Below are 22853 nucleotides of genomic sequence, written 5' to 3' on the forward strand. Positions count from 1 at the left end.
GTCAAGAATTTATTTTTTTGGTGGGGTGACAGGGACTGAATGCGGGGCGCTGCACCACCGAGCCACACCCAGCCCTTCGTAGTCTGTATTTTGTGACAGGGTCTAGCGAGGATGCTTAGCCTCACTGAATCGCTTCAAACCTGAGATCCTCCTGCCTCAGCCTCTCACGCGGCTGGGACTATAGGCGCGGCCCCCACGCACGTCAAGAATTAGGTTCTTTAATTCTATAAATTGTCTACTGAGTTGAAACTCACTTATCCCAGAGGTGACCATTTTTTTTTTTTTTTTTTTTTTTGCGGTGCTGGGGATTGAACCCGGGGTCTTGTGTTTGCAAGGCAAACATTTTACCAACTGAGCTATGTCCCCAGCGAGGTGACCCTTTTCAAGGGGACAATCCGGCTACCTCTGGTGCCTCTGCAGTGCAGTGTGCCCCCGCCCTCTCTGGCTCAGGGTAAAGCCCCCTCAGCAACTGCACCAGGCCCTGGCAGCGCCTGTCTGTGCTCAGAGACCTGCTGGCCCCAATGCTCGTGGCAGCCCTGAGCCAGTGGCAGGGTCAAGTGCAGGACAGTCAATCCAGTTGCACATCAGCACCACTGGGCGCCCAGTGGCTCTCAGCCCCAATGACACCGAGGCCTGGGACAACAGCCAGATGCAGACGCCCCACAAGGTGCCACACTGCCCTCTCTGTCGGAGGCAGCCAACGCCAAAGCGTGACCACAACACCCAAGCCTCCAGACTAACAGGAAGACCGCAGCGGCCAGCTACATGCCAGACTTGGGGTTGGCGCCTGTGGCAGGTGGTTCAGGGCAAGACCCTGCCTCGCAGCCACAAGCTCTGGGGCGGACCCTGAGGGAGGGCTGTACCTGGGCAGTCAGCGGACGCCCCCAGAAGCACCCCGGGTACCCACTTCCCGTGAGGCCTGCCGGGAAGGGAGGCTGGCAGGAGGCCACATACAGGCGTGCAGACTCAGGGACAGCCAGCGCCCCTGGCCAGGCCTCAGCGCCCAGCTCGCAGGCAGGAGGCAAGGGCCAGGCAGCAAGGAGGGCACGTGGGCAGGCGGGAGGAGAGGGCCAGGCAGCGAGGAGGGCACGTGGGCAGGCGGGAGGAGAGGGCCAGGCAGAAGGAGGGCACGTGGACAGGGCCAGGCAGGTGGGTGGCAGGGCCTCACTCGTTGGGCAGCTTCTCCACGTGCAGGGCCACGGAACCCGCGTCGTAGCCATGCTGGTTGTTTTCTGGGACGTCCATGTAGCGCTCCGTGTACCCGGTGTCATAGGCCATCCAGACCGTGACGGGGGCACCCGCGATGGCCACCTGAAGGGCGCAGGGCAATGGGCGGAGAGAGAGAGACGCGTGGGTCGCGGGAGCCAGCCTGGGGCCGGCTGTCCCGGGGCCTCCCCTGGAGGGCATGAGGATGGTCATGCAAGGGCCTGGCGGGGCGGGGCCCTCAGACCGTCTGTCCCCGTGGACTGTGCGCTGCCAAGGGAGGCGGGGCGCCGTGGGAGGGGGAGGGTGGGTGAGGCTGCGCCTGCGCCTCCTCCTCCGCACGCCGCCGCGGTGCCCTGACAGTGCCTCGGCCTGGGCCCTCCCGACGCTCTTCACACCATGCCCCACCTCTGCCCATCCGAGGCGGGGTCCCGGGCTCAGCCTCCCACAGAGAGCTGCTGGCGGGGTTTTGTGCAGCCGGTTGCCATCCTGGGGTCAGCGTGGCGGGCATGAGGAGGGGGCTCGGCCCCGGGGGCTGCTGCAGGGAGGAAACAGCCACGTGGCAAGGCCCCTGCCGAGGTGCCTCCGGGGGCAGGCAGAGTGGGCGGCCAGCAGGAGGGCGGGGCGGGGCGTGGCGTGGCGGAGGGGGGCAGGACCCACCTTGAACACCTGGGGCTTGTGGATCAGCCCCATGAGCGAGAGGAAGCCCCCGTAGGACCAGCCGTGGATGGCCACCCGGCTCAGGTCGATAAAGCCATACTTCTGCGCCACGAACTGCAGGCCTTCCACCTGGTCCTCGATCTCCACCTGGCCCTGGGGGCGAGGCCAGGCACCTCAGTGGCCTCCTCTGGGCACACCCTGGAGTCCACCCTGGCTCCTCCCCGGGCCGGAAGCGGCTCTCCGGAGCTCCGCCCCACCAGGCCCTGCCACAGCCCACCTGCTCTGGGAGGAGGTGACGGCACTCCCGCCCCCCCTGCTCTGCTCCTGCCTCCCGGGTGACACAGAGGAAGTGCCATTCCCTCTTGGGGCCCTGGACGCCTCGTGCTTGACTGGGGACATGGCTGTGCCCGGGACCCGTTTCACAGTTGGCATGAGGGAAGTGTGCTGAGGGCGTCCTGCAAGGGCAGCCTTCAGGTGGCCATTAGGAAGGGACTTTGTCCCACGGCTGCCCAGGGAGTGAGCTCCTCCCCAGAGCAGGCACCGCAGCCATGCTGGAGGCGGCACAGCCCGCACCAGGCACCTGTCCTGCCGGCCCCTGGACTCCCAGCCCGTGTGGTAGGTAGTCTTTCTGGAGGGGTACTGGGGTTGAGGCCAGGGGCTCCACCACTAGGCTGCATCCATCACTTTTATTTTAAGATGGGGTCTCGCAAAGTGGTTCAGGCCGGCCTTGAACTTGCAATCCTCCTGCTTCGGCCTCCTGAATAGGTGGGGTTGGAGGTGCATGCCACTACGGCTGCCCTAATTTCTGGTTTTCAAATTATCCAGGGCATGGTGCTTTGCAGCAATAAAAATGGACAAGACAGCATCACCACCGCCACCACCAGCATGATCACCACCATCACTATCACCACCACCACCACCATCACCACCACCACCACCACCACCACCATCATCATCACCATCACCACCATCACCACCTCCAGCACCACCGTCACCACCATCACCACCATCACCATCACCACCATCATCACCACCATCACCACCATCACCACCACCAGCATCACTATCACCACCACCATCACCATCACCATCACCACCATCACCATCACCACCATCACCACTACCATCACTACCACCACCACCACCACCACCACCACCATCACCACCACCACCACCATCACCACCACCAGCATCACTATCACCACCATCACTATCACCACCACAAGCACCACCGTCACCACCATCACCACCACCAGCATCACTATCACCACCATCACTATCACCACCACCAGCACCACCATCACCACCATCACCACCACCAGCATCACTATCACCACCATCACTATCACCACCACCAGCACCACCATCACCACCATCACCACCATCACCACCACTACCACCATCACCACCACCAGCATCACTATCACCACCATCACTATCACCACCACAAGCACCACCGTCACCACCATCACCACCACCAGCATCACTATCACCATCATCACTATCACCACCACAAGCACCACCGTCACCACCATCACCACCACCAGCATCACTATCACCATCATCACTATCACCACCACAAGCACCACCGTCACCACCATCACCACCACCAGCATCACTATCACCACCATCACTATCACCACCACCAGCACCACCGTCACCACCATCACCACCACCAGCATCACTATCACCACCATCACTATCACCACCACCAGCACCACCATCACCACCATCACCACCATCACCACCACCAGCATCACTATCACCACCACCATCACCATCACCACCATCACCACTACCATCACCACCACCACCACCACCATCACCACCACCATCACCACTACCATCACCATCACCACCATCACCACAACCATCACCACCACCACCACCACCACTACCAGCAGCATCACTATCACTATCACCACCACCACCACCATCACCATCACCACCACCACCACTACCATCACTACCACCACCACCACCACCATCACCACCATCACTATCACCACCACAAGCACCACCGTCACCACCATCACCACCAGCAGCATCACTATCACCACCATCACTATCACCACCACCAGCACCACCATCACCACCATCACCACCACCAGCATCACTATCACCACCACCAGCACCACCGTCACCACCACCAGCATCACTATCACCACCATCACTATCACCACCACCAGCACCACCGTCACCACCATCACCACCACCATCACCATTACCATCACCACCACCACCACCACTACCATCACCACCACCATCACCACTACCATCACCATCACCACTACCACCAGCACCACCACCACCACTACCAGCAGCATCACTATCATCACCACCATCACCAACACCACCATGACTACTGCCATTACCAGCATCACCACCACCATTAACACTTTTACAGCCACCTGCCTCTGTGGTCCAGGCCTCAGGACTTCCTGTGACCCTGGCCTGCGGTGTCTCAGGTGCCAGGTGCTCAGGGGCACATGGAATGGACAGCTACCTGTCCCTGGGGCCTGGCTCAGAGTCAAGTGGTGGAGTGGGACAGTGCCCTTGGTCCCAGGAGACCACCTCACTATTTTGTTGTGGTCGGGGCTGCCCTCATGAGGGTGGTGCCCTGCAGCTAACCCAGAGTGCCCTTCACAACCTGGGAGGGGCCCTAAGTGACCAAGAAGTTACCATCTGGTTTTTCAGGGCCCCTTCGAAGCGAAGCCCTCGCTGGCACGAGCCCCGGCCGTCGATCACCACCACGGCGTAGCCCAGGGAGGCCAGTGTGTTGAGGCGCAGGTACTTGGTCCCCTTGAAGGAGTTGTTCACCAGCTGCACCTGCGGCCAGGAGGGCTGCAGTGAGCGCCTGCAGGGCCCAGGCAGGCGGGTTGTCAGAGGCCAGGGACCAGGGCGAGGGACGGGTCCACACCCACCTGGGGGCCCCCGTACACAAAGAGCACAGTGGGGTGCTTCTTCCCCGGCTGCAGGGTGTGCGGCTTGTAGATCATGCCATAGAGCCGCACGTCCGACCGCGTGTGGAAGTGGAAGATTTCCGGAGGCACGTAGTCCGGGGGGCAGCCTGTGGGAAAGCCCTGTGACTGCTCGGCCCCGGGCTGGCTGCCTCCGGGGGACCCACAGCACCCCGTCTGGGGCTCCCAAGGGCCAGGAAAGCCCTGTGGATGGTAGGTGCACAGCTCTGCTGCACAGTGGCCCAGGTGAGCGAGCGACCTCCAGCTTTCCTTCCTTGTGCCACCCTGGCAGGGATCCGACGCTGCCCCCAGAACGCAAGAAACACATGGTTGCAGGCTGCTGCCCACTGACACTGGCAAAGCGGCCCCGCTGCCCAGTCACCACGGTGGTCGCATTTAGTCTTTGCAGTGCTAGGGGCGACCCCGGGCCTCACGTGTGGGCAAGCACTGTGGCACTGGGCCTCACCCCGGCCCTCGCGGGGCTTTCCTCTGGGGGGCGGGGTTACCGGGATTGAACACAGGGGTGCTCGCCCACTGAGCCACATCCCAGCCCTGTTTAGCACTTTGTTTAGAGACAGGATCTCACTGAGTTGCTCGGTGCCTCGCCGTCCGAGGCTGGCTTTGAACTTGTGTCCCTCCTGCCTCAGCCTCCCGAGCTGCTGGGGTTACAGGTGTGGCCACTGCGCCCATCTGCCCTTTTCAGTTTTTGAGACAGGGTCTCACTAAGTTGCTGAGGTTGTCCCCAAACTTGCCATCCTCCTGCTTTGGCCTCCCAGGTGCAGAGGCTTTTCTTGTAGTATGTTTTCTTAGGTAAACAGGGTACACAGAGGGCCGGGCATGGCTCAGTGGCACAGTGATGAGGCCCTAGGTTTGATCCTCAGCACCATCTACCACTACAGAAAATTAAAGAAGAAAATAGGGCACAGACATCACTGTGAAGGAAAATCGTCACTGATACACATCTGGGGTTGGCAGTCGGCTGCAAAGGGCCACTGTCTCAGTGCCCCAACTGCTCAACTGCTGCCATGGCTCGGAAGTGGCCTGGGCATTACAAGTGACCTCAGATGGTCAGGTTCCAACCTGGTATGGACTAGGAGGCCCAGGAAGCCGGCCTCAGTCACCTGTGGCACACCTAGTGCACCCATTCCCACCCCTGCCTGGGGATGTGCTGCCCCCTGCTCTGGCCAGGGTGTCTCCAAGGGGGCAGGACAGTGAGGGTGGAGCTGGTGGGTGGAGAGGCCCTTTCACCTACTGATGCTCCAGGAGGTGCAGCAGGGCAAAATGCTTGCCAAGCCACCTAACATCCCCGCAGGCCAGGGACTTCAGTTTTCTGGAATGTTCTGGAAATCAGCAGCATGCAGAGTCAGGGCTACGGTCGTTCTCGTGGTGCCACACGGAGCACTGTTTTGCCTGCTCCACAGACGACCCCACAGATGCCCGAGGCTCCACAGCTTGTCTCCACTGGCGCCAGAATGTGGCCCTGGGACTACCTTGATGTCCTGACTGACCTTGCGCTCCTGGGCAAACTGTCAGACACTTCCTATTTCCCTGAGGTCCCTAGGTGACCAATCCCCTGCTCTTTTCAGAAACCATGGCTTCAGAGCACCTGCTCTGCACAGGTGCAACTGCTGTCCACGCGGCTACCTCTGAGCAGAGGACTCTGCAGCGCGCCTGCCAAGCTGGCTGGAGGGTGGGTTTCCAGCTGGCTGGGACGGGCCTGCCCCCACCTTGGCCCGCCTGCCCCCTTCCCACGGGCCCTGAGATGCGGGCCAGGTCTGTGTGCCGTGCACCCCTGCCTGGCAGATGGCACGGAGCCCCTACAGATCCACTGAGACTGCCTCAGGGTGGGGTCAGTGGCACCTCCTGGGGCCCCTGCAAGGACAGGACCTGGCTGTGGCTCCTGCATGCTGGGGTGCTCCCTCGTACCCCAGGCTGACGGGCCAGTGCGCTCACGGGTCAGGGGGCTACTCACTGGCCGCCTCCATCATGCTGGCCCAGAAGCGGGGCTGCTTGTGCAGGGGGTCATCATCGGGGCCGCTCAGCTTGTAGACGTGCACACAGGGCGGGGTGCTCACGCTGCTGTAGTGGCTGATGAACATGTCGAAGCTCTGCAGGGGACACAGGCGCTCACCTCCAGGGAACGCAGGCACACCGCCCTGCCAGCCTGGGCACCCCGTGCCTCTTCCCTGTGGCTATCACTGGGGCGTCCTCCATCTACTGCTCATCCAAACCACACCCCACCCACCTGTGCCAACACCCCACTTGCCAATGAGGAAGCGGGCTGCCTGCACTGTCTGGTGCAGTGCCCAGGGGCTGTAGCCACGGGCCTGCTCGCCCTGCTGCTCCGACAGTGGCCAAGGGCAGCCGAGTTCTGCCTGTGCTGGCAGTGGCCTATGTGCGTCCCCTGCCTCAGGTTCTGCAAGGCTTGAAGCTGGGGGCCACGGCCCACGCCACTCAGCAGCAGCGCCGAGCCTCAGTGGACATGGTGCTGCCCGGGCCCCCACGGCTGTGCACCTGGCTCATGGAGCAGCTGTGGGAGAAGCCAGGTGTGGTGAGGCGCACGATCTCACCGGCCGACTCGTAGCTGACCACGTAGAGGTGGTGCTCCAGCGGCGTGTCCTTTGTGCCTTGGAAGTACACCAGCTTGGTCTCCTCGTTAACCCAGATCTGCGGGGAGGACAGGGCTGCGTGTGGCCAGCCTGCCCACCTGCTGGTGGAATCAGCCACCTGCAGCCAGGGACCTGCTCTGCCCACACCCGCTGCACAGCGGCCTCTGAGTTGTGCCTGTCTGGTCCCATGTCCTCCAGTGGGGCTGGAATCAACATCAGGCCTGGATGGCCCTTGGGACTGTGGGGGCATCAGACCTGGGAGAGGTTGCGAGGGTCCCGGGGCCTGCCAGCTCCTGGATAGCTGGCCCACCTCTCTGGCCCAGGTGCTAGAGGCTCAGAAGTAGCAAGGCCCCTCCCGGCCACCGAAGACCCACATTCTGAGATGGTGTCCCGGGAAGAGCTCAGAGTGGCAGCCCCACTGATCCTTGCTCAGGACTCCTCCTTGCCTGTGCTCAAGCCCAGGAGGCTATAGGAAATGGCCAGAGCCTGGGGTGATGACCAGAGACCCCAAGAGAGAAGACTAGGTGGGGACAGGCCGAGTGTGGGGGCAGGGTAGGCTGGTGGACGGTGTGGAGGGGGGGACACTGGGGTCTCCTTGGCACCCGGGAGGCAAAAGTCCTCCCAGAGGGCACAGCCCTGAACTTGGGGCTGAGTCTGCCAAAGTGTTTAGGGCTGGAGAGGCAGTGCCACTTTGTAACCCCCGTGCAGCCCTAAGGACAATGGCGACGTTTCCTGCAGATGGGCAAGGCGGCCGAGTTCCCCCTGGAGGGGGCGCGGCTGCTGCATGGGGTGAACTCCAAGGGGCCACTGACTGTCCTACAGAACGACTGGCCTCACCAAGCCTGTGCTGCCCGCGCCCCCCGAGGGGCTCTGCACGCGCCAGGCAGAGCTCCACAGCCCCCAGCCGGCCTGCTTGGTTTTTCTTTGGTGCTGGGAGTGGCCCAGGTGCTCTACAGCTGAACTGCACCTACAACCCTTGTGACCTTTTTGAGACAGGGTCTCACTAAGTTGCCAGGGCCAAACTTGAACTTGAGATCCTCCTGCCTCAGCCTCCCTGGGATCACAGTGCGTGCCTAGCGTCTACGTTTTACAAGCAGGTTTTCTAGATGCAAAGGGTGCTGGTGGAAAACCCCAGGCGGGCTCCTTGCGCGCTGTCGGGAGGATACGGGAGCCGCCCACGCCCAGGCCTCCGGTGCTGCACGACTCCACAGCGGACGTCGCCCTTGCCACAGCTTGTCCCCAGCAAGGCCTGGCTCAAGTGACGCTGAGCAGGGCAGACAGCACTTCGGAGAGCCTGGCCCCGTGTGATTTCTTTTTTGTGGTGCTGGGGTTCAAATCCAGGGCCTGCATGTGCCAGGCTCTCCTTCCATCTGAAGATGCCTGTGCCCTTGCCCTCCAACCCAGGGTGACAGGGCAAGGACAGCAGAGACCGCAGAGCGACTGCGTCCGTGCCGCCCGCACAGCCACGCGCCGCAGGTCGCAGTTCAAGCAGAGTCTTATAACTTGTGCAGGCACACACGTGACTGTGCCCTTCAGGGGACCTGGGTGACATCTAGGGATACTTATGGCTGTCATGACTGGGCTGCTCCTGCCATGGAGTGAGTGGAGGCTGGGACGACACTCGGGGCGCTGCAGGGCCCAGGGAGCCATGCACCGCCCCAGCACTCGAGCCAGAGCCCAGCCAGCCTGGGAAGGGTGGGCGAGCGGTCAGCAGCAACCTGGCTGGGTAGAAGTGAACCGGTGGCCACCGGCCACCAATCAACCTCTTGGAGACAGGCATTCTGACCCTTAGGCTTGACCCTAAAGATGCAGGCATGCAGCTGTCCAGAAAGGGGCTGCTACGGTGCTACCACTCGCATCTGTCCCAATGGCTAGGGGACACCGTCCCAGGTCAGCGATGGGCCAGACGTGTAGCCCTCCTGCGACCTACGCGCCCAGACCCACTCTGGCTGTTCCTCCCTCGCTGATGCAGGTGTGCACTGATGGCCATGTTCTGCTGTCAATGATACGCAGACATTGCCAGTGAGCTCTGGGGTGACCTCGTGGGTCCATGCCTAGCACCTGGTGCCCACTGGGCGCCAGGTCAGACGTGACTCACACTGATGCCCTCACACAAGTGGCCTCTGCCTCAGAGGGGCTGAGCCCTGGGCCTCAGCTGTGCCCCAGGGTCCTGCTGCCCTTCCCTTGCCAGCCTAGGCAGGGTGGGCTGGCTTCTGCGTTGCTCCCGCAGGCCACCTGTGCAGCCCTGTTCTTTTATGACAGGTCACCTGTAGGAGACACGCTTGTTTTTGAGAGGGAAGGACCCAGGAGTGTGACCAGCAAACTCTGTAAACATGGCAGCTGTAGTACTGGACCCTGGTGAAGACAAGGGGCTGTCTCGTCTCTGGCTGCACCTCGGTTTGGGAACCTCAGGGGCTAACGTGGGGTGGCTGTGGGAGACACTGTCTGGCGGTTCTAATTCAATGGGATGTGCAATGTCCTGAAGACTGCTCTCCTGGAGGCAGGGGAGGGGGCTCCTGGGATCTGAAGGAGGCCACCTGAACGCCCCAGTGACACTGAGATTGGGCTAGGCCCGCCTGCGGGACTCAGGCAGGGAAGAGGGAGAGCAGCAGAGCTGGAAGGGAGCAGCTAGGAGGGAGCAGGACAAGTCCATGCACTCGGTGGGGTGCAGGGGGTGGAGGGCCTGGGAGGAGACGGGTACCTTGGAGCCGTGCCTGGCCAGAACCTCCCATTCACCGCTGGTCAGAGCGATCTCCTCCTTAATGGGGCATTTAAATTCATCTGGAAGTAAGGAAAGGAAAAGAGGTGAAAAGACCACGGCACCACAACAGGTACCCAGAGGCACAGGGGCCATATCCTACCCAGCCAACTCCCCACGGAGCCACAGGGGCTGACCAGAGGGGTGGGGACCTGTCATAGTGGCCCAGGGGACTGCGTGCCTGCTGGGTGGACAGCAACAGCAGGACCAGCCTTTCCCAAGAAAAGCCAGGGCTCCAGACTCGCTATCCTGTGTCTTCTGTGGGGTAGACATCGCCAGGGAAGCGATACAGGACGGTTGCTGACACCACAGGAAAGGGACCGAGCTCAGCAGTGACGGCTCCCTTTCCTCTGGAATCATTCTGGGCCTGAAGCCAGCACACACATGGCGAGGCTCCGCACACGGCAACACGGGGAGCAGGGCTGGTTCTCAGGAGAGGCACTCCGGCCCTCACTGTCCCTGGCCGGGTCCTGCCATGCTGGCTGGCTGAGACCCATGGTTGGTGGGGTGAGTCGTACTCGGGCCCCTCCTGGGCCTGCTGGCCCAGATCCACCTCCTGACACCTGAGGAGCCCGGGCACTGCTCAGTCTGGCTGGGCCTCTGCTCCGCCCCTGCCTGAGGAGACTCCTGAGGCCCCAGAGTAAGCCCACCTCTCTGGTCCCAAGGGTCGTGCCTCCTCCTGGATGCCTCCCCTCCTCCTGCAGGCTCCCAGGCCCTCGGGAGCCCCACCTTCCGCAGGCCACCAGGTGCCCACCACCGCCTCGCTCAGGTGCCCACTCCTACTAATTAACCCTGACTTGGGCACCGTGCTTAGCAGTCCTGTCGCCGTCCAGCAGGCATGAGCTGGGACCCTGCAGACGTGGCCGGGCACGCTGGGCTCGCAGACCTGCGACTAGGAAGTCACCAAGGTACTGTGAGAGCCAGGTCCCCACTGAGCAGCTGCTGCTGGCTCCACCGATGATCAGCAGCGAGCAGAAGGCTGCCAGGCCCCAGGGGCTGCAGCGACACGTGCTCAGTGTCTGGGCAGGGCCGAGCCAGCCAGCCACCGCTAGCCGCTCACCAAGCCGGAGCTCGACTACCTCAGGCCCGCACGGTGCGCGCACCCCCCCGCCCCGGCACCCAGCGTGCGACTGCCACCACTCAGGCTGCCCCGCACTCAACACTGCTCTAAACCCTGGGGACGTGCATTTGTCCTGAGTGGGGAGCTCCTGGCCGGGAGGGGTGGAGGCAGCCATGCTGCTCACACCTGCAGTGCCCAGGATGCCACCCAGAGGATCCGAGTCCATCCTGCCCTGACTCCAAGGTGTCCTGGGTCGTGTCCTGCTGGCAGCCAAGACGCCGGCATTCCATCACCAACCCACGCTGCTCCACGCTCCCACGCCTCGCCATAGCACCCCCAGCAGCGCCCAACCCGACGTGGTCCCTCTCGGCCTTTCTGAGTCAGCCCAAACCCCGGGCCTCCAGGCCACTCCTTCCCACTCAGCCTGCAATGGCTCCCCGAGGCCCAGGTACTGATGCTCCCCTGTCCGCAGCCTGCACCGTGGCATCCAGGGGAGGCTCCACGCCAGTGTGGGAAAGACCAATGACTTCCTGCTTCCTGCAGGGTCGAAGCCCGAGCCCTCCACAGGCCCCTGCATGGCCCCCGTGCCCTCCCTGCCTCTCATCCTGCCTGTGCTTCCAACACACCAGGCTTGTCCTGCCCCAGGGCCTCCGCACGGCTGTGCCCTCCGCCTGGGGCGTGCCCTGTGCCTGTCGGCTGTGCAGTCTCTGCTCCGTGACAGCACCGGAGACGTCCTCCCAACCCTGTTCTCGGGGGAGGCCCTCACTCCGCCCCCTCACCTCTCCACGTGCCTTCCGAGACGGCATCTTGTAGGACGGAACCTCGACAGACCAAGACCAAGGGAGCCCTTGGTCTTTGCATGTGGCTGTCCTGCTGGCACCCAGAACAGGATGGCCCTTCCAGAGGGCCCTCCACCTGTGGCCTTTGCAAACTGCTGCTGTTCAGCTCTGCCCCGTGACCCAGCGGCCATAAGCCATCCACCAACAAATCAGGCCACGTGCAGTGAGACCCTGACACAGTGGCCTGTGGCCCATGTTCCCACCCCTGGGCACACAAAGGGCCGGCTGCAGTGAGTGCCTCAGGGCCGGCCGCACAGAGGGGCACTGGCCACCGTGGCTACCGGGAGCCAGGCTCTGCTCACCTTCGCCAGGGCTGAGGGGCTCGGTCCAGTCATAGCCGTTGGGCTTCAGAATGGCGGTGACTTTGTACAAGTGGCAGAAGCCGGTCTTGCACTCGTTGGCGCGCAGGAAGCAGAGCTCCTGGGTGCCCTCGGGCTGAGGGAAGGGGTGGAAGATGTCGTGCACCTGCGGCAGAGCAGGCGCGTCAGGGGGCTGAGCTCTTCTCCCGCGGGGCAGAGCCAGCCGAGGCCGCCCGGGGGCCGCGGGCCCAGCCCCGCCCCTTACGTTGATCCAGACGTTGGTGACCTCCTCGTACACCACGTAGGGCTGCACATCCTGAGGGACGGCTCTGGCGAAGGCCAGTCGCTGCTCCTCATTCTCGGGCGTAGGGATGAACAGGGCAGGCGGGAGCAGGACCAGCTGGAGCCGCTGCTGTGGCCGGTCCAGGAACATGGCCCAGGCACTGCGGGGAGGGAGGGAGCGTGGCCTCAGTGCTGCTGGGCAGCGCTGCCGCCTTCTCAAGCCCCGGGGCCTGAGTTCAGTCCCCCGGCCTCCACTTGGCCCCGTGTCCGAGTAGGGGGCCTCTGTGGCACACGCTGGCCAAACCCCGTTGTCCAAGGAAACGGCCTCTTGGGCGCCGTTTTGCAAATGCCACCGGCTTCCCTCTTGGCCAGCCAAGGCCACAGTCTACCTCCACTCCACAGCTGGACTCAAAGGGACCACTGGGACCTCCGTGCAGAAGTAGCACCTCTACAAGAGGACGCGAGGAGGACAGGAGAGAGAGCCCAGTGCCAGGAGGCAGAGTGCCGGGCCTGGCCTGCTGCCAGGGCCAGGGGATAGCACCAGTGCGTGGGTCACGGGGCGCCCCCACAGGCTGAGGAGTGGGCGGCAGGCAGCAGGGCAGCTCCCCTGGCAGCAGATGCGACTCGGCTCCCCCTCCCTTGAAAGTACAGGAGCCCTCTGTGCCCACAGCTGTAGGAACAGGGGCACTGGATGTGGCCTCGGGGTCGGGTACCCTGTGCAGAGTTAGAGCTGTTTTCTGGAGCTGCGGGAGGTGGGAGGGCAGAGTGCAGCGCCCGGCTCTCTGGCTCAGTGCTGGGCTGAACCCGGGGCCACACCCGGTCCTCTTATCTTACTGACAGGGCCTTGCTAAGTTGCTCGGCTGGCCTTCAACTTGTGCACCTCCTGCCTCATTCCCCCACATTGCTGGGATTACAGGGGTCTCACTGTGCCTGGGACAGCCAGGACTCTAGGGCCACCTGTGATCACCTGAGCCCCACAATGTCCTGGTGCCACCAACCAGACCAAATGACTGAGTCTACCGCCACTGATGGGCTGGGGGTGCGTCTCTGGAAATCAGCAGGTGGGACAGCGTCACCTGCCCTGGTCCTGTGACCGCAAGACCCGTGAAGAGGCGAAGCAGTGGCTTCGGCAGCCCACCCAGCATCCCTAGCCCCAACTCAGAAAGCCTCTGGTCGCCCGAAACGGACACTCACTACTTGCCGTCCCGCGTCCACCCAGCCCTGGCGATGTACTCAGCCCTGGGGAAGAGCGAGCTGAAGGGCTGCACCAGCTCCCTCCCGCGGGTCCAGACGATCTGCAGGAGACAGATGAGCGTCAGGCTCGCCCACCGCACCCAAGGAGATGGCAGGCGTGGGGCCCAGGATGACACGCAGGTGCCGAGTCAGGCTGCACTCCCACCGGACAGACTGGGCCCTGACCCAGCGTAACTGGCCCCCGTGATGGAGAAACAGGGTGCGGACTTGCGCCATGGGGCCATCGTGTGGAGATGCAGAAGACGGCCACCTGCAAACCCATGAAGGCGGCTCTCTCCCACAGGGGCGCGCCCTGCCTGGCCTTCTGGGCTCCAGGGCTGTGGGACAAGGAACTCCTGGTGGACTCCTAAGGTCACTCGACAGGGCCTGCTGGGCCAGGTGAGTCCCCTACAGCACCCTCGCTGGTTCTGGGGATTGAGTTGTCTGTTCAGGGCAGAACCCAGAAAACCAGGTGGCTGGGGCCAAGTGCACCTCTGGAGAGGAGAAGGCAGGCGTCACGGGGCCCTAACACCTGTGTGGGCATGGCTGCATCTGCAGACCGCCTGGCTCGACTGGCATATCCCATGCCTGCCTCAGAACCATTTAAAACCACCAGGTGAGTGGACAGCTGTGGACACCACTGAAGTCACTTATGGCAGCTCTGCCTCAAAACTGCGGGACGTTCTGGTCAAGAGTGTGAAAGAGGCTTGGTGAGGCCAAAGACAGAAGCTCAGGGGAGGACAGCATCTCCGCAGATGCACACACACCTCACCAGCTTGCCTGGGCTCCTGGATGCCTGGCCTCTCCTCTGGACTCCTGGGTGCCCACATCAGCCCTGCTCTGTCTAACGTGGGGAACCCTGGGCGTCTGGGGGCCACGTAGCGCAAGCCTTGCAGAAGACCTGGGGCAGGAAGGGCGGCCAGCAGGAAGGACCCTCAGCTCTGGGCTGAAGAAGCCTTGCTGCCTGACCCCCAGCATGGTCCTGAGGCCCTACACCATGACTTGCTGGTTACCAGACCCTCATCCCTAAAGCTGACATGACAGAAGGTCCCAGGACATCATGTACCCCGTGAAGTCAATGGGTCCACAGAAGTGACCTGTGAGGACCTGCCCAAGATGCTGGGTAGCTGCTGCCACACCCCATGGAGCTACCTGTCCTGGGCGCGCCGATGCTCCCGTCTCTGGGATGTCCACCCCAGCTCGCTCACCACATGGGCACAGTGGTTAAGCACGACCACCCTGGGAAGCAGGGGAGGCAGGCTCTGCAGAGGCTCTGCCGGCCGGGGTGCAGCTCAGGGCCCGGAAGCTCAGGCTCCGGCGGGGCTTCCCTGCACCCTCACCTGCTCTGGGGAAGGAGGCGGGCAGACGCTGGTCCCGCCACCTGCCAGCCCCTGCCCGCCTCCTTTGGAAGCTTCTCAAGGACAGGCCAGGCTCCCTCACCTTGCCCTGACTGTCGGTCTGGAACTCGGCCAGCTTCAAGGCGATCTTGGGATTCTTGCTGCCTGTGGAAAGGAAGCGAGCCGAGCCCTCAGCAGGTGTCACCAGCATGGCCAGGGGCTACTTCCTGGAGCCATGGATGCAGGACCACACCCACAGGGAGGTGGCACAGCTGGCGTGGTGGGGCTGAGGGGTGGGCAGCCAGGGCCCAAAGGTCTGTGAGTCAGCATGTCCCCTCCCCGGCACAGGCGGGACTTTGACTTACTGCCTGGACAGCAGTCCTGACAAGGGTGTGACACCTGACTGCTGCCGGGCACAGAGGTGCAGGCCTGTCATCCCATCAACCTGGGAGGCTGAGGCAGGGGGATCTCAAGTTCAAGGCCAGCCTGGGCAACTTAGCAAGATCCTGTCTCAAAATAAACCAAGAAGGGATGGGGGTAGCTCAGTGGTACCAAAAACAGACCTAAACAGAAGGCTCAGGCCGGACCCTGGTGCCGGGAGGCGGGTGGTGTCCACGAGGCAGACACACCCTGCCCTGGGAGACTGCAGGAGCTGGCGAGAGAGGACGGGACAGGAGGCTCTCCTCGGACAGCCTGGCAAGCCCTCGGAGGCCAGATACTTCCCAGGAGCCGCAGTTCGGGGCCCAGGAAAGAGGACAGACTGGGCGGAGGGGAACGCCAATCTTTCTTAGACTCGTGGTTCTAGAGGTGGGGCAGGTCGGCATCTCTGAGCCTTTGTGCCCCCTCTGTGGCACAGGAGGAGACCCCATACCAGGTGAGGCCAGGAGCTCGCAGTGTGGAGCCTCCACATGGAGCCGCCAGCGGGCAGTGAGTGGCCACCAGCCACAGGCCCAGGGAAGCACCGCTGAGCCAGGCTCCTCACTGGCTCCAGGCCACACCCCAGTGGGGCCTCGCTTTGCTCCAGAGGTGACCTGGCTCAACAAAAACACAAACACTACAAAGGAGTAGGAAAGGGAGGGAGCCGAGGGGCCGAGGGACCTGGGAAGGGCACTGCCCTGGCCATCGGCTGAGTTGGTGTTGGCAAGCCAGGGCCGAGGACCAAACCTGCCCTGCCCTGGATTTGGATGGCTGAATGTCTCTTTTACGGGCAAAAGTGTCACCACAGGACACTTCAGGCGTCCCAGGTGACAGGAGGTAATGGCATTTCAACTCTGAACTGTGACAGCTGGCTGCGCACTTCCATCTTTTTTTAAGCAATGGGGTCTTGTTATGCTGTCCAGGCTGGCCTTGAACTCCTGGCTCGAGCCTTCCGAGTGGGTGGACACAGGTTGCCCTCGTGCCGGCTGCGCAGGGCTGCTGCAGAGGCCCAGGGGCAGAGCGGCAGCAGAGCAGCCTGCAGGGCAGCTGTTCCGGGTCTGCTCCCAACCCGCCCAGAGGCGGCCGCCTGATCCGAGCTCCCTGACCAGCCTCCCTGTGCACACTGCTCCCCAAGGGCCTAGGGGCTGTGGGCCCAGCAGCTATGTCAAGGCAAATGCTGCCGTGCAGAGGCTGGGAGGGACACTCGCCTGTCCTGGGGTACCGGTAGGAGTCCGTCTTCCTTTCTTCCAGCGCTGGCGAAGGAACATGAATGACCTCCACTTCCGACTCATCCACTTCCTCATACAAGATGCGCAGCGTCTTGAGGCCCTCTGACCCTGAGGGGAGGGAGGCTGCCAGGGTGCGGGACAGTCCCACTGCCACCCAGCCCAGCCCGGCGGCATGCCAGGCTCTGGCACGTCACGTGGTTCCACCTGGAGCACCCCAGACACACGCCAGTCCCTGTCCTCTCTGGGCCTGCCTTTCCCGACGAGAATGAGAACCGTACCATTCCCAGCACAAAATGGCCCTGACTGGGCGTGAAGGGCCCACCGCACGCTGCAAGCCTGCCTTGGCGTCCTGGTGCAGCCCCTCAGCAGGCTTGTGTGGGCAGGAGGCCGCTAAAGGTGGCGTGAGGGTGAAGGGGGTCAAGGGCAGCTGGCCAGCGAGTGCTGTCTGAGGAAAGACAGGCCAGACACCCACAAAGGGACACCGTGGCAGGACAGAGGGCCCAGGAGAGGCCTCAGGGGAACAGGGCCCCCACACCTTGGCCAGACTTCGGCCTGCGGGACAGGACAGGGCTGCTGTTTGAGGCCCAGTCTGTGGCGCCTGGTGCTGGCAGCCTGAGCAAGACATCCACGAGCAAGGCCAGAAAGGAGGACGGGAGCCATCGTGAGAGGGCTGGGCTGCGCTCAGCGCCAAGGAGAAAAGGAAGCACCAAGTCGTGACTGGAGCCCCGCGCAGCAAGCGAGGAGCCTGGCCTACAGGCCACAGGGAGGTGCTGGGGACAGAGCCCATGCTCCCTCCTGATTCCCTGAGAGGCCACTAGCCACTGCCCACTGGGTCACCAAGATGCACACCACTGGCCTCCAACAGCTCCAAACACAGTGTGGCAGGCAGGAAGGCAGGCCAGACAGATGGCAGGCGGCCACGCCAGCTGGTGAAGGAGGCCTGTGCGAGGAGGTGCAAGGCAGGCCCTACCTTCCCAGGTGGCCGTGGGACACCACCAGCAGCCCGTGAAGCGGTCAAATTCCTCCTGGATGACGAAGGTGGCAACGCCAGCAGATTTGGGGTCATCCAGGACGTTGGACAAGCCTGAGAGGAAAGAGCACGGGTGAGAGGGGCCAGAGCTCGAGCGCATGGCAGCCTTGTGCGCCCTGCTCTCCACGTGGACGTGGTGGCCGCCCTGCTCTCCATGAGGACGTGGTGGCCGTCCTGGGCACCACGGGGTGCTGAACAGTGTCCCTGGCGCACCCACTCCACACCAAGAGCACTTCTCCAGGGGCGCCAAGCCCACAGGTCTAGCAGAGGGGCCTGAGGCCAGGGTGGGGACACAGGCAGCTGGGCCCCAGGTCCTGGTGCAGACATCCCTGGGGAGCTGGGGTGAAGCTCCGCTCGCCACGTGCAAGGGCTGCAGCACCTCCCCGCTGGTCGTGGGGGCACGTTTCTGCAGGCAGGAGCTGCAGGCCAGGCAGGCAGGGCACTGGAGGCCCCGCGGCACCGGGGGCAGCAGTTAGGGCAGGGCAGGAAGAGGCAAGGCCACGAGCTGAGCAGTGGCAGGGCAGCTGTCCCAGGAGGGTGGGGGGCCCAGTCCCTCCCCAGCCTGCGGCGCCAGCACCTCACCCCTGTGGCAGAAGGTCAGCCGCCGCTCCTCGCCTGTCTCGATGTTAGCCACCCACAGGTCACTGTTGTTGATGAAGGAGAAGAAGGCAGGGTCGGCAGGGCAGATCTTGGGGTCCATCCGGGGCCCTGAGCACTGGGTCTTGATCTCCAGTGGCTTCATGGGGGACACCTGGGAGCAGAGGGACCGGGTTGAGGGAGGAGTCCCAGCTGGCCTCCCCACTGGCCAGGCCGGGCCGGGGTGCTCACCATGAAGCCGTTCTTGCCCCCGTCCCGGCAGTGGAAAAGGCTATTGCTGGCCTGGAAGAGGAAGAGGCCACTCTCGCTGTGGAAGTCGTAGGAGGTGATGCCGAAGACGCCCAGGCGCTTGCGTTCCCGCAGCAGCTCCTCCTCCCGGGAGTACACACCGTGGTGGGGCGTAGCCTGGGGCACAGACGGCTCAGGTCAGCAGCCAGACAGGACCGCCCCCTCCGGCCCGCCTGCAAGACCATGCCAGCGAGGACTTTCCATGCCAAGCGCAACAGGTGGGCAGAGCCCGACCTGGGGCCAGGGGGGCCAGGCGGCCTGGCCTGGCAGAGGGCTCCTTAAACCCTCTGCCACCAATCTCTCCAACCAATCCTGTCCCAGGCCATCGGGGTCTCTTCCCTGGTGCCCACTGCCACTCCTGCAGCCCCCTCCCACAAGAGCACTCCATGGAAACCCACCAAACTGCAAATGTTCACAGTATCTGCAACAGTCGGGGACGTACACGTTCAGGCCTGGTCACAGGCCCAGCACGCAGCATAACACAGAGCAGAGCGTGGGGATGGTGCTGGGCCCAAGCCACACCTCCAGCCCTGTTTTGTGTTTTATTTAAAGACAGGGCCTCACTGAGTGGCTTAGGTCCTCACTTTTGCTGAGGCTGGCTTTGAGCCCTGGATCCTCCTGCCTCAGCCTCCAGCGGCTGGATGGCAGGCGTGGCCACACCCAGCGAAGCCATGCAGTTTCTGAAGTGATTGGGGCGGCAGTGTGGCTCAGCAGCACAGCATGTGCCACGTGTGCATGGAAGCCCTGGGTTTCATCTCCAGCATCACAAAAATAAGTAAAATAAAGGAGAAGCAGAGGCAGAACCATCCGGCACGATGTAGAAGATGAACAAATGCAAGTGGTCCAGTTGGGGATAAGAGGGAGAAATCACGGCGAGGGCCTTGGAGTGCAAGGAGATGCAGCCGCTCTGCTCCCGCCCACAAGGGCTTTGCACGCAGGAGGCACCATCCACAGAGCGGGCTCCACAGGGGCCCTGCAGCTAGCAAGGCTGCATCTGACCAGCCTCTCATGGACAGCCCTGCGCTGAGGGCAGAGCCTGCTGGCTGCGGCCTGGGCCTCACCTCTGAGGCACGTGGCCTGGATGGCCTCATGCTGGAAAGCACAGGGGTCCTGACAGAGGGGCCCCTGCCCACCTCCAGGCTGCAGCAGGACCCAGCCCACCTGGAAATGGTCCAGCATCTGCTTCCAGGATAGCAGCAGCAAGGCCTCCTTGCGCACCTTCTTGGGAATCTCGGAGTAGAGGAGGGAGTTCTCCCGGCTGCCGTACGGCATCCCTGTGGGTAGAGCAGCAATGACCTAGACCGCGGACCCAGCCAGCATGCGGAGAGGGCCTCGGGCCATGGCTCCGGCTCCTTGTGGCTGGGTCCAGCTGGCGCACCCCTCCCCAGAGCCAGGACCCCAGGTCACTTCAGCAACAGGGTCTTCCCTCCCTGAGGCATCTGTGCTGAACTGAACATGGTGGCACAACTGCTGGAGTAACGGCACTTGGAAGAGGAAGAACAGGAGCCAGTGAGGTGCCGCACAGAAGGCTGGGGACGAACCAGCCTTTCTCATCACCACCGGCACCGGCAGCAGCCTCCTGGGGGGGGAGGGGGCTCTGCAGGCTGTGCAGCAACACCATGGCCCCACCCCCTCCCTCAGAGTATGTGACAGCCACAGATATCCCCAGACATGCCCAGTGACCCTTGGGGGACAGAATGTCCCCTGATAAGAACCACTGCTGAGGAAGGCTTCCGTGCAGGTGAAACAAAGCATGGCACATGGAGCCATCAGCACAACGCCTGTGTCACCTGGAGTCACCTGCACCTCCCTTCGTTTTTCAATGCTGTCTCTGGGGCTGGGATGGGTCTTGCTGTGGAAGGACTGACACTTCCTTTGTAGAAGATGAGATGCACTATCCCTCCATGTCCTTGGGGACTGGTTCAGGACCCCAGGATTCCAGCATCTAGACGCTCAGGTCCCTTATGTCAACAGCCCAGATTCACAGCACCTGCACACCCTCCCCAGACCGAAGCAATCTCTGGGTGACGCAGATCACCTAACAAGTGCTGTGTGCAGTTGTTGTATTGTGTTGTTCAGCAAACAATAACAAGAAAACAAGGGGCGCTCAGGATAGATGCAATATTTTTTTCTGGGAAAAAAAAAAAGCTCGTGTGTGGCCAGGGGACTGAGCCCAGGTGTGCTCCCGAGCCACAACCCAGTCCTCTCCACTCACTTTGAAACAGGGTCTCAGTTGCTAAAAGGCTGGCCTCCAACCTTCCATTTCCGGCTCTCATCCTGAGCTGCTGGGTGACAGGTGTGGCCACTGTGCCCAGCTTCCTGAACATTCCCACCCATAGGCTGCGTCTGCCGCCTGGCCATGGGATCCGAGGAGCCCCTCAGAGCTGAATGCCCAGCACGTGTCCACGGCATCAGCCCCGGGAGGCCCCGTGCTGCCAGAGTGCCTGTCAAGTGGGGCTAGTGACAGAAGAGCACCCCTCAGGAAAACAAGGAACCCTCGCAGGGCTCCTTGAAAGCAGACCTGTGTGCAGCGGGGGACGGTGTGGCGGAAGGTGAAGGCCCGGGCCCTAGGAGCGTGCTTGCTCTCGAGACCCCTGAGTTGTATGCTTCTAAACTATTTTAAGTGACAGGATCTCACTTTGCTGCCCAGGCTGCCCCGGATCCCTGGGTGATCCCACCAGAGCAGATGGGGACGCAGGTGCATGCCCTCACACTACCACGCCCGGCTTCGGAGGCCCGACACTCCCTGCCACGCAGGTCGCCTGCGCGGGCCTTCCTCCTCTCCAGGAGCACAAGGCGAGTGGGACCAAATCCATGAGGCGTGTGGCTGTGTTTATGTGAGCTCCAGAGATGAGGCTGAGGAGGGCTGCCAGGCGCTGGGGAGGGAGCTGGCCTGAGTGCTGCACACAGGCGTCCTCTGGGCTCAGATGTCATGGAACTAGACAGCTGGTGTGGGCACAGTGCTGCGGACACACTGCTGAAAGCCACCAAGTTCCACGCCTTAGACAGCATGAGGCTGAGGAATGTGAATTACACCTCAAATTTTAAAACAGAGCAACACAGGGATAAGCCCGGTGTGGTGGCGACGCCTGTAATCCCAGCACTAGGGAGGCTGAGGCAGAAGGACCCCAGGTGCAAAGCCAGCCTCAGCAACAGCGAGGCACTAAGCGACTCAGTGAGACCCTGTCTCTAAATGAAGTACAGACTAGGGCTGGGGTGCGGCTCAGTGCTTGAGTGCCTCTGAGCTCAATCCCCGGTACCCAAAATAAAATAAAGTTAAAAAGAAAAAGGTGGGGCTGGGTTGTGGCCCAGTGGTAGAGCACTTGCCTAGCACGTGTGAGGCACTGAGTTCGATCCTCAGGACCACATAAAAATAAACGAATAAAATAAGGTCTAACAACACCTAAAAAAATATTTTAAAAAGGATAAGAAAAGAAAAAGGGGCTGGGGCTGGGGCTTAGTGGTTAAGCACCCCTGGGTTCGATCTCCCTGGTACCAATAAATGAGCAAACACACAGTATGGTTGTAGCTCAGAAAGAGATCACCCTGGGTTCCACCCCCAGGACTGAAAGGGGAAAACACACTCACGCGCGCGCGCGCGCACACACACACACACACACACACACGCAAGAGCTCGGGGGCAACGAGGCTGGCTGGGAGGAGCCGGTGGCTGTCTTCTAGGGAGCAGTCTGGGCTGGGGACAGCCGTCCACGGGACTCTCAAGGAGAGCCTTCCAACAGGAAGTTGAAGGTAAAGCTCACCGAGGACAAGGCACCACCTCCCTCTACAGCTGGCCAGGAAGTGACCATGCCAAGGGGCAAAAGCCAGCATGTTCCTGGACGAGCTGCTGCTGGCCCAGCACAGTGACGCCTGGCATCAAGGAAGAGGTGGAGAGGGTCAGAGACAGCTGCTGACCTCTGCTGCCACTGCCCCTCCCCTCGTGCCAGCCCTACCCCTCCACACACCACTGCCCACCATCACCCACTCCCCACACAGGTGTGGCAGGTGGCCCAGGCCAGCACAAACACTGCATCCAGCCACCAAGTGGTGTG

The 22853-nt window shown here is 62.4% G+C and overlaps 1 protein-coding gene across 7 annotated transcripts in view; it reads right to left on the bottom strand.

Annotated features, from left to right (window-relative positions):
• The window catches only part of Dpp9 (dipeptidyl peptidase 9), a 34845-nt gene that overhangs the window by 2613 nt on the left and 9379 nt on the right, over positions 1-22853 (bottom strand). For 5 of the 7 annotated variants that reach the window (XM_047532542.1, XM_047532539.1, XM_047532538.1 and 2 more), the window contains 16 exons: positions 19963-20075; positions 18745-18918; positions 18499-18667; positions 17857-17970; positions 16866-16994; positions 15344-15405; positions 13865-13965; positions 12654-12831; positions 12392-12554; positions 10134-10213; positions 7338-7490; positions 6796-6931; positions 4788-4933; positions 4546-4692; positions 1864-2016; positions 1169-1311 (listed from right to left, as the gene is read on the bottom strand). In XM_047532542.1, the coding sequence (XP_047388498.1) occupies positions 1169-1311; positions 1864-2016; positions 4546-4692; positions 4788-4933; positions 6796-6931; positions 7338-7490; positions 10134-10213; positions 12392-12554; positions 12654-12831; positions 13865-13965; positions 15344-15405; positions 16866-16994; positions 17857-17970; positions 18499-18667; positions 18745-18918; positions 19963-20075 (2161 nt within the window). Of the gene's footprint in view, positions 1-1168; positions 1312-1611; positions 1742-1863; positions 2017-4545; positions 4693-4787; positions 4934-6795; positions 6932-7337; positions 7491-10133; positions 10214-12391; positions 12555-12653; positions 12832-13863; positions 13966-15343; positions 15406-16865; positions 16995-17856; positions 17971-18498; positions 18668-18744; positions 18919-19962; positions 20076-22853 lie in introns of those variants that run through there. The other 2 variants (XR_007105986.1, XM_047532543.1) reach the window with 2 other exon arrangements.

Source organism: Sciurus carolinensis, chromosome 17, assembly GCF_902686445.1.
Source record: "Sciurus carolinensis chromosome 17, mSciCar1.2, whole genome shotgun sequence".
Lineage (NCBI taxonomy): Eukaryota > Metazoa > Chordata > Mammalia > Rodentia > Sciuridae > Sciurus > Sciurus carolinensis.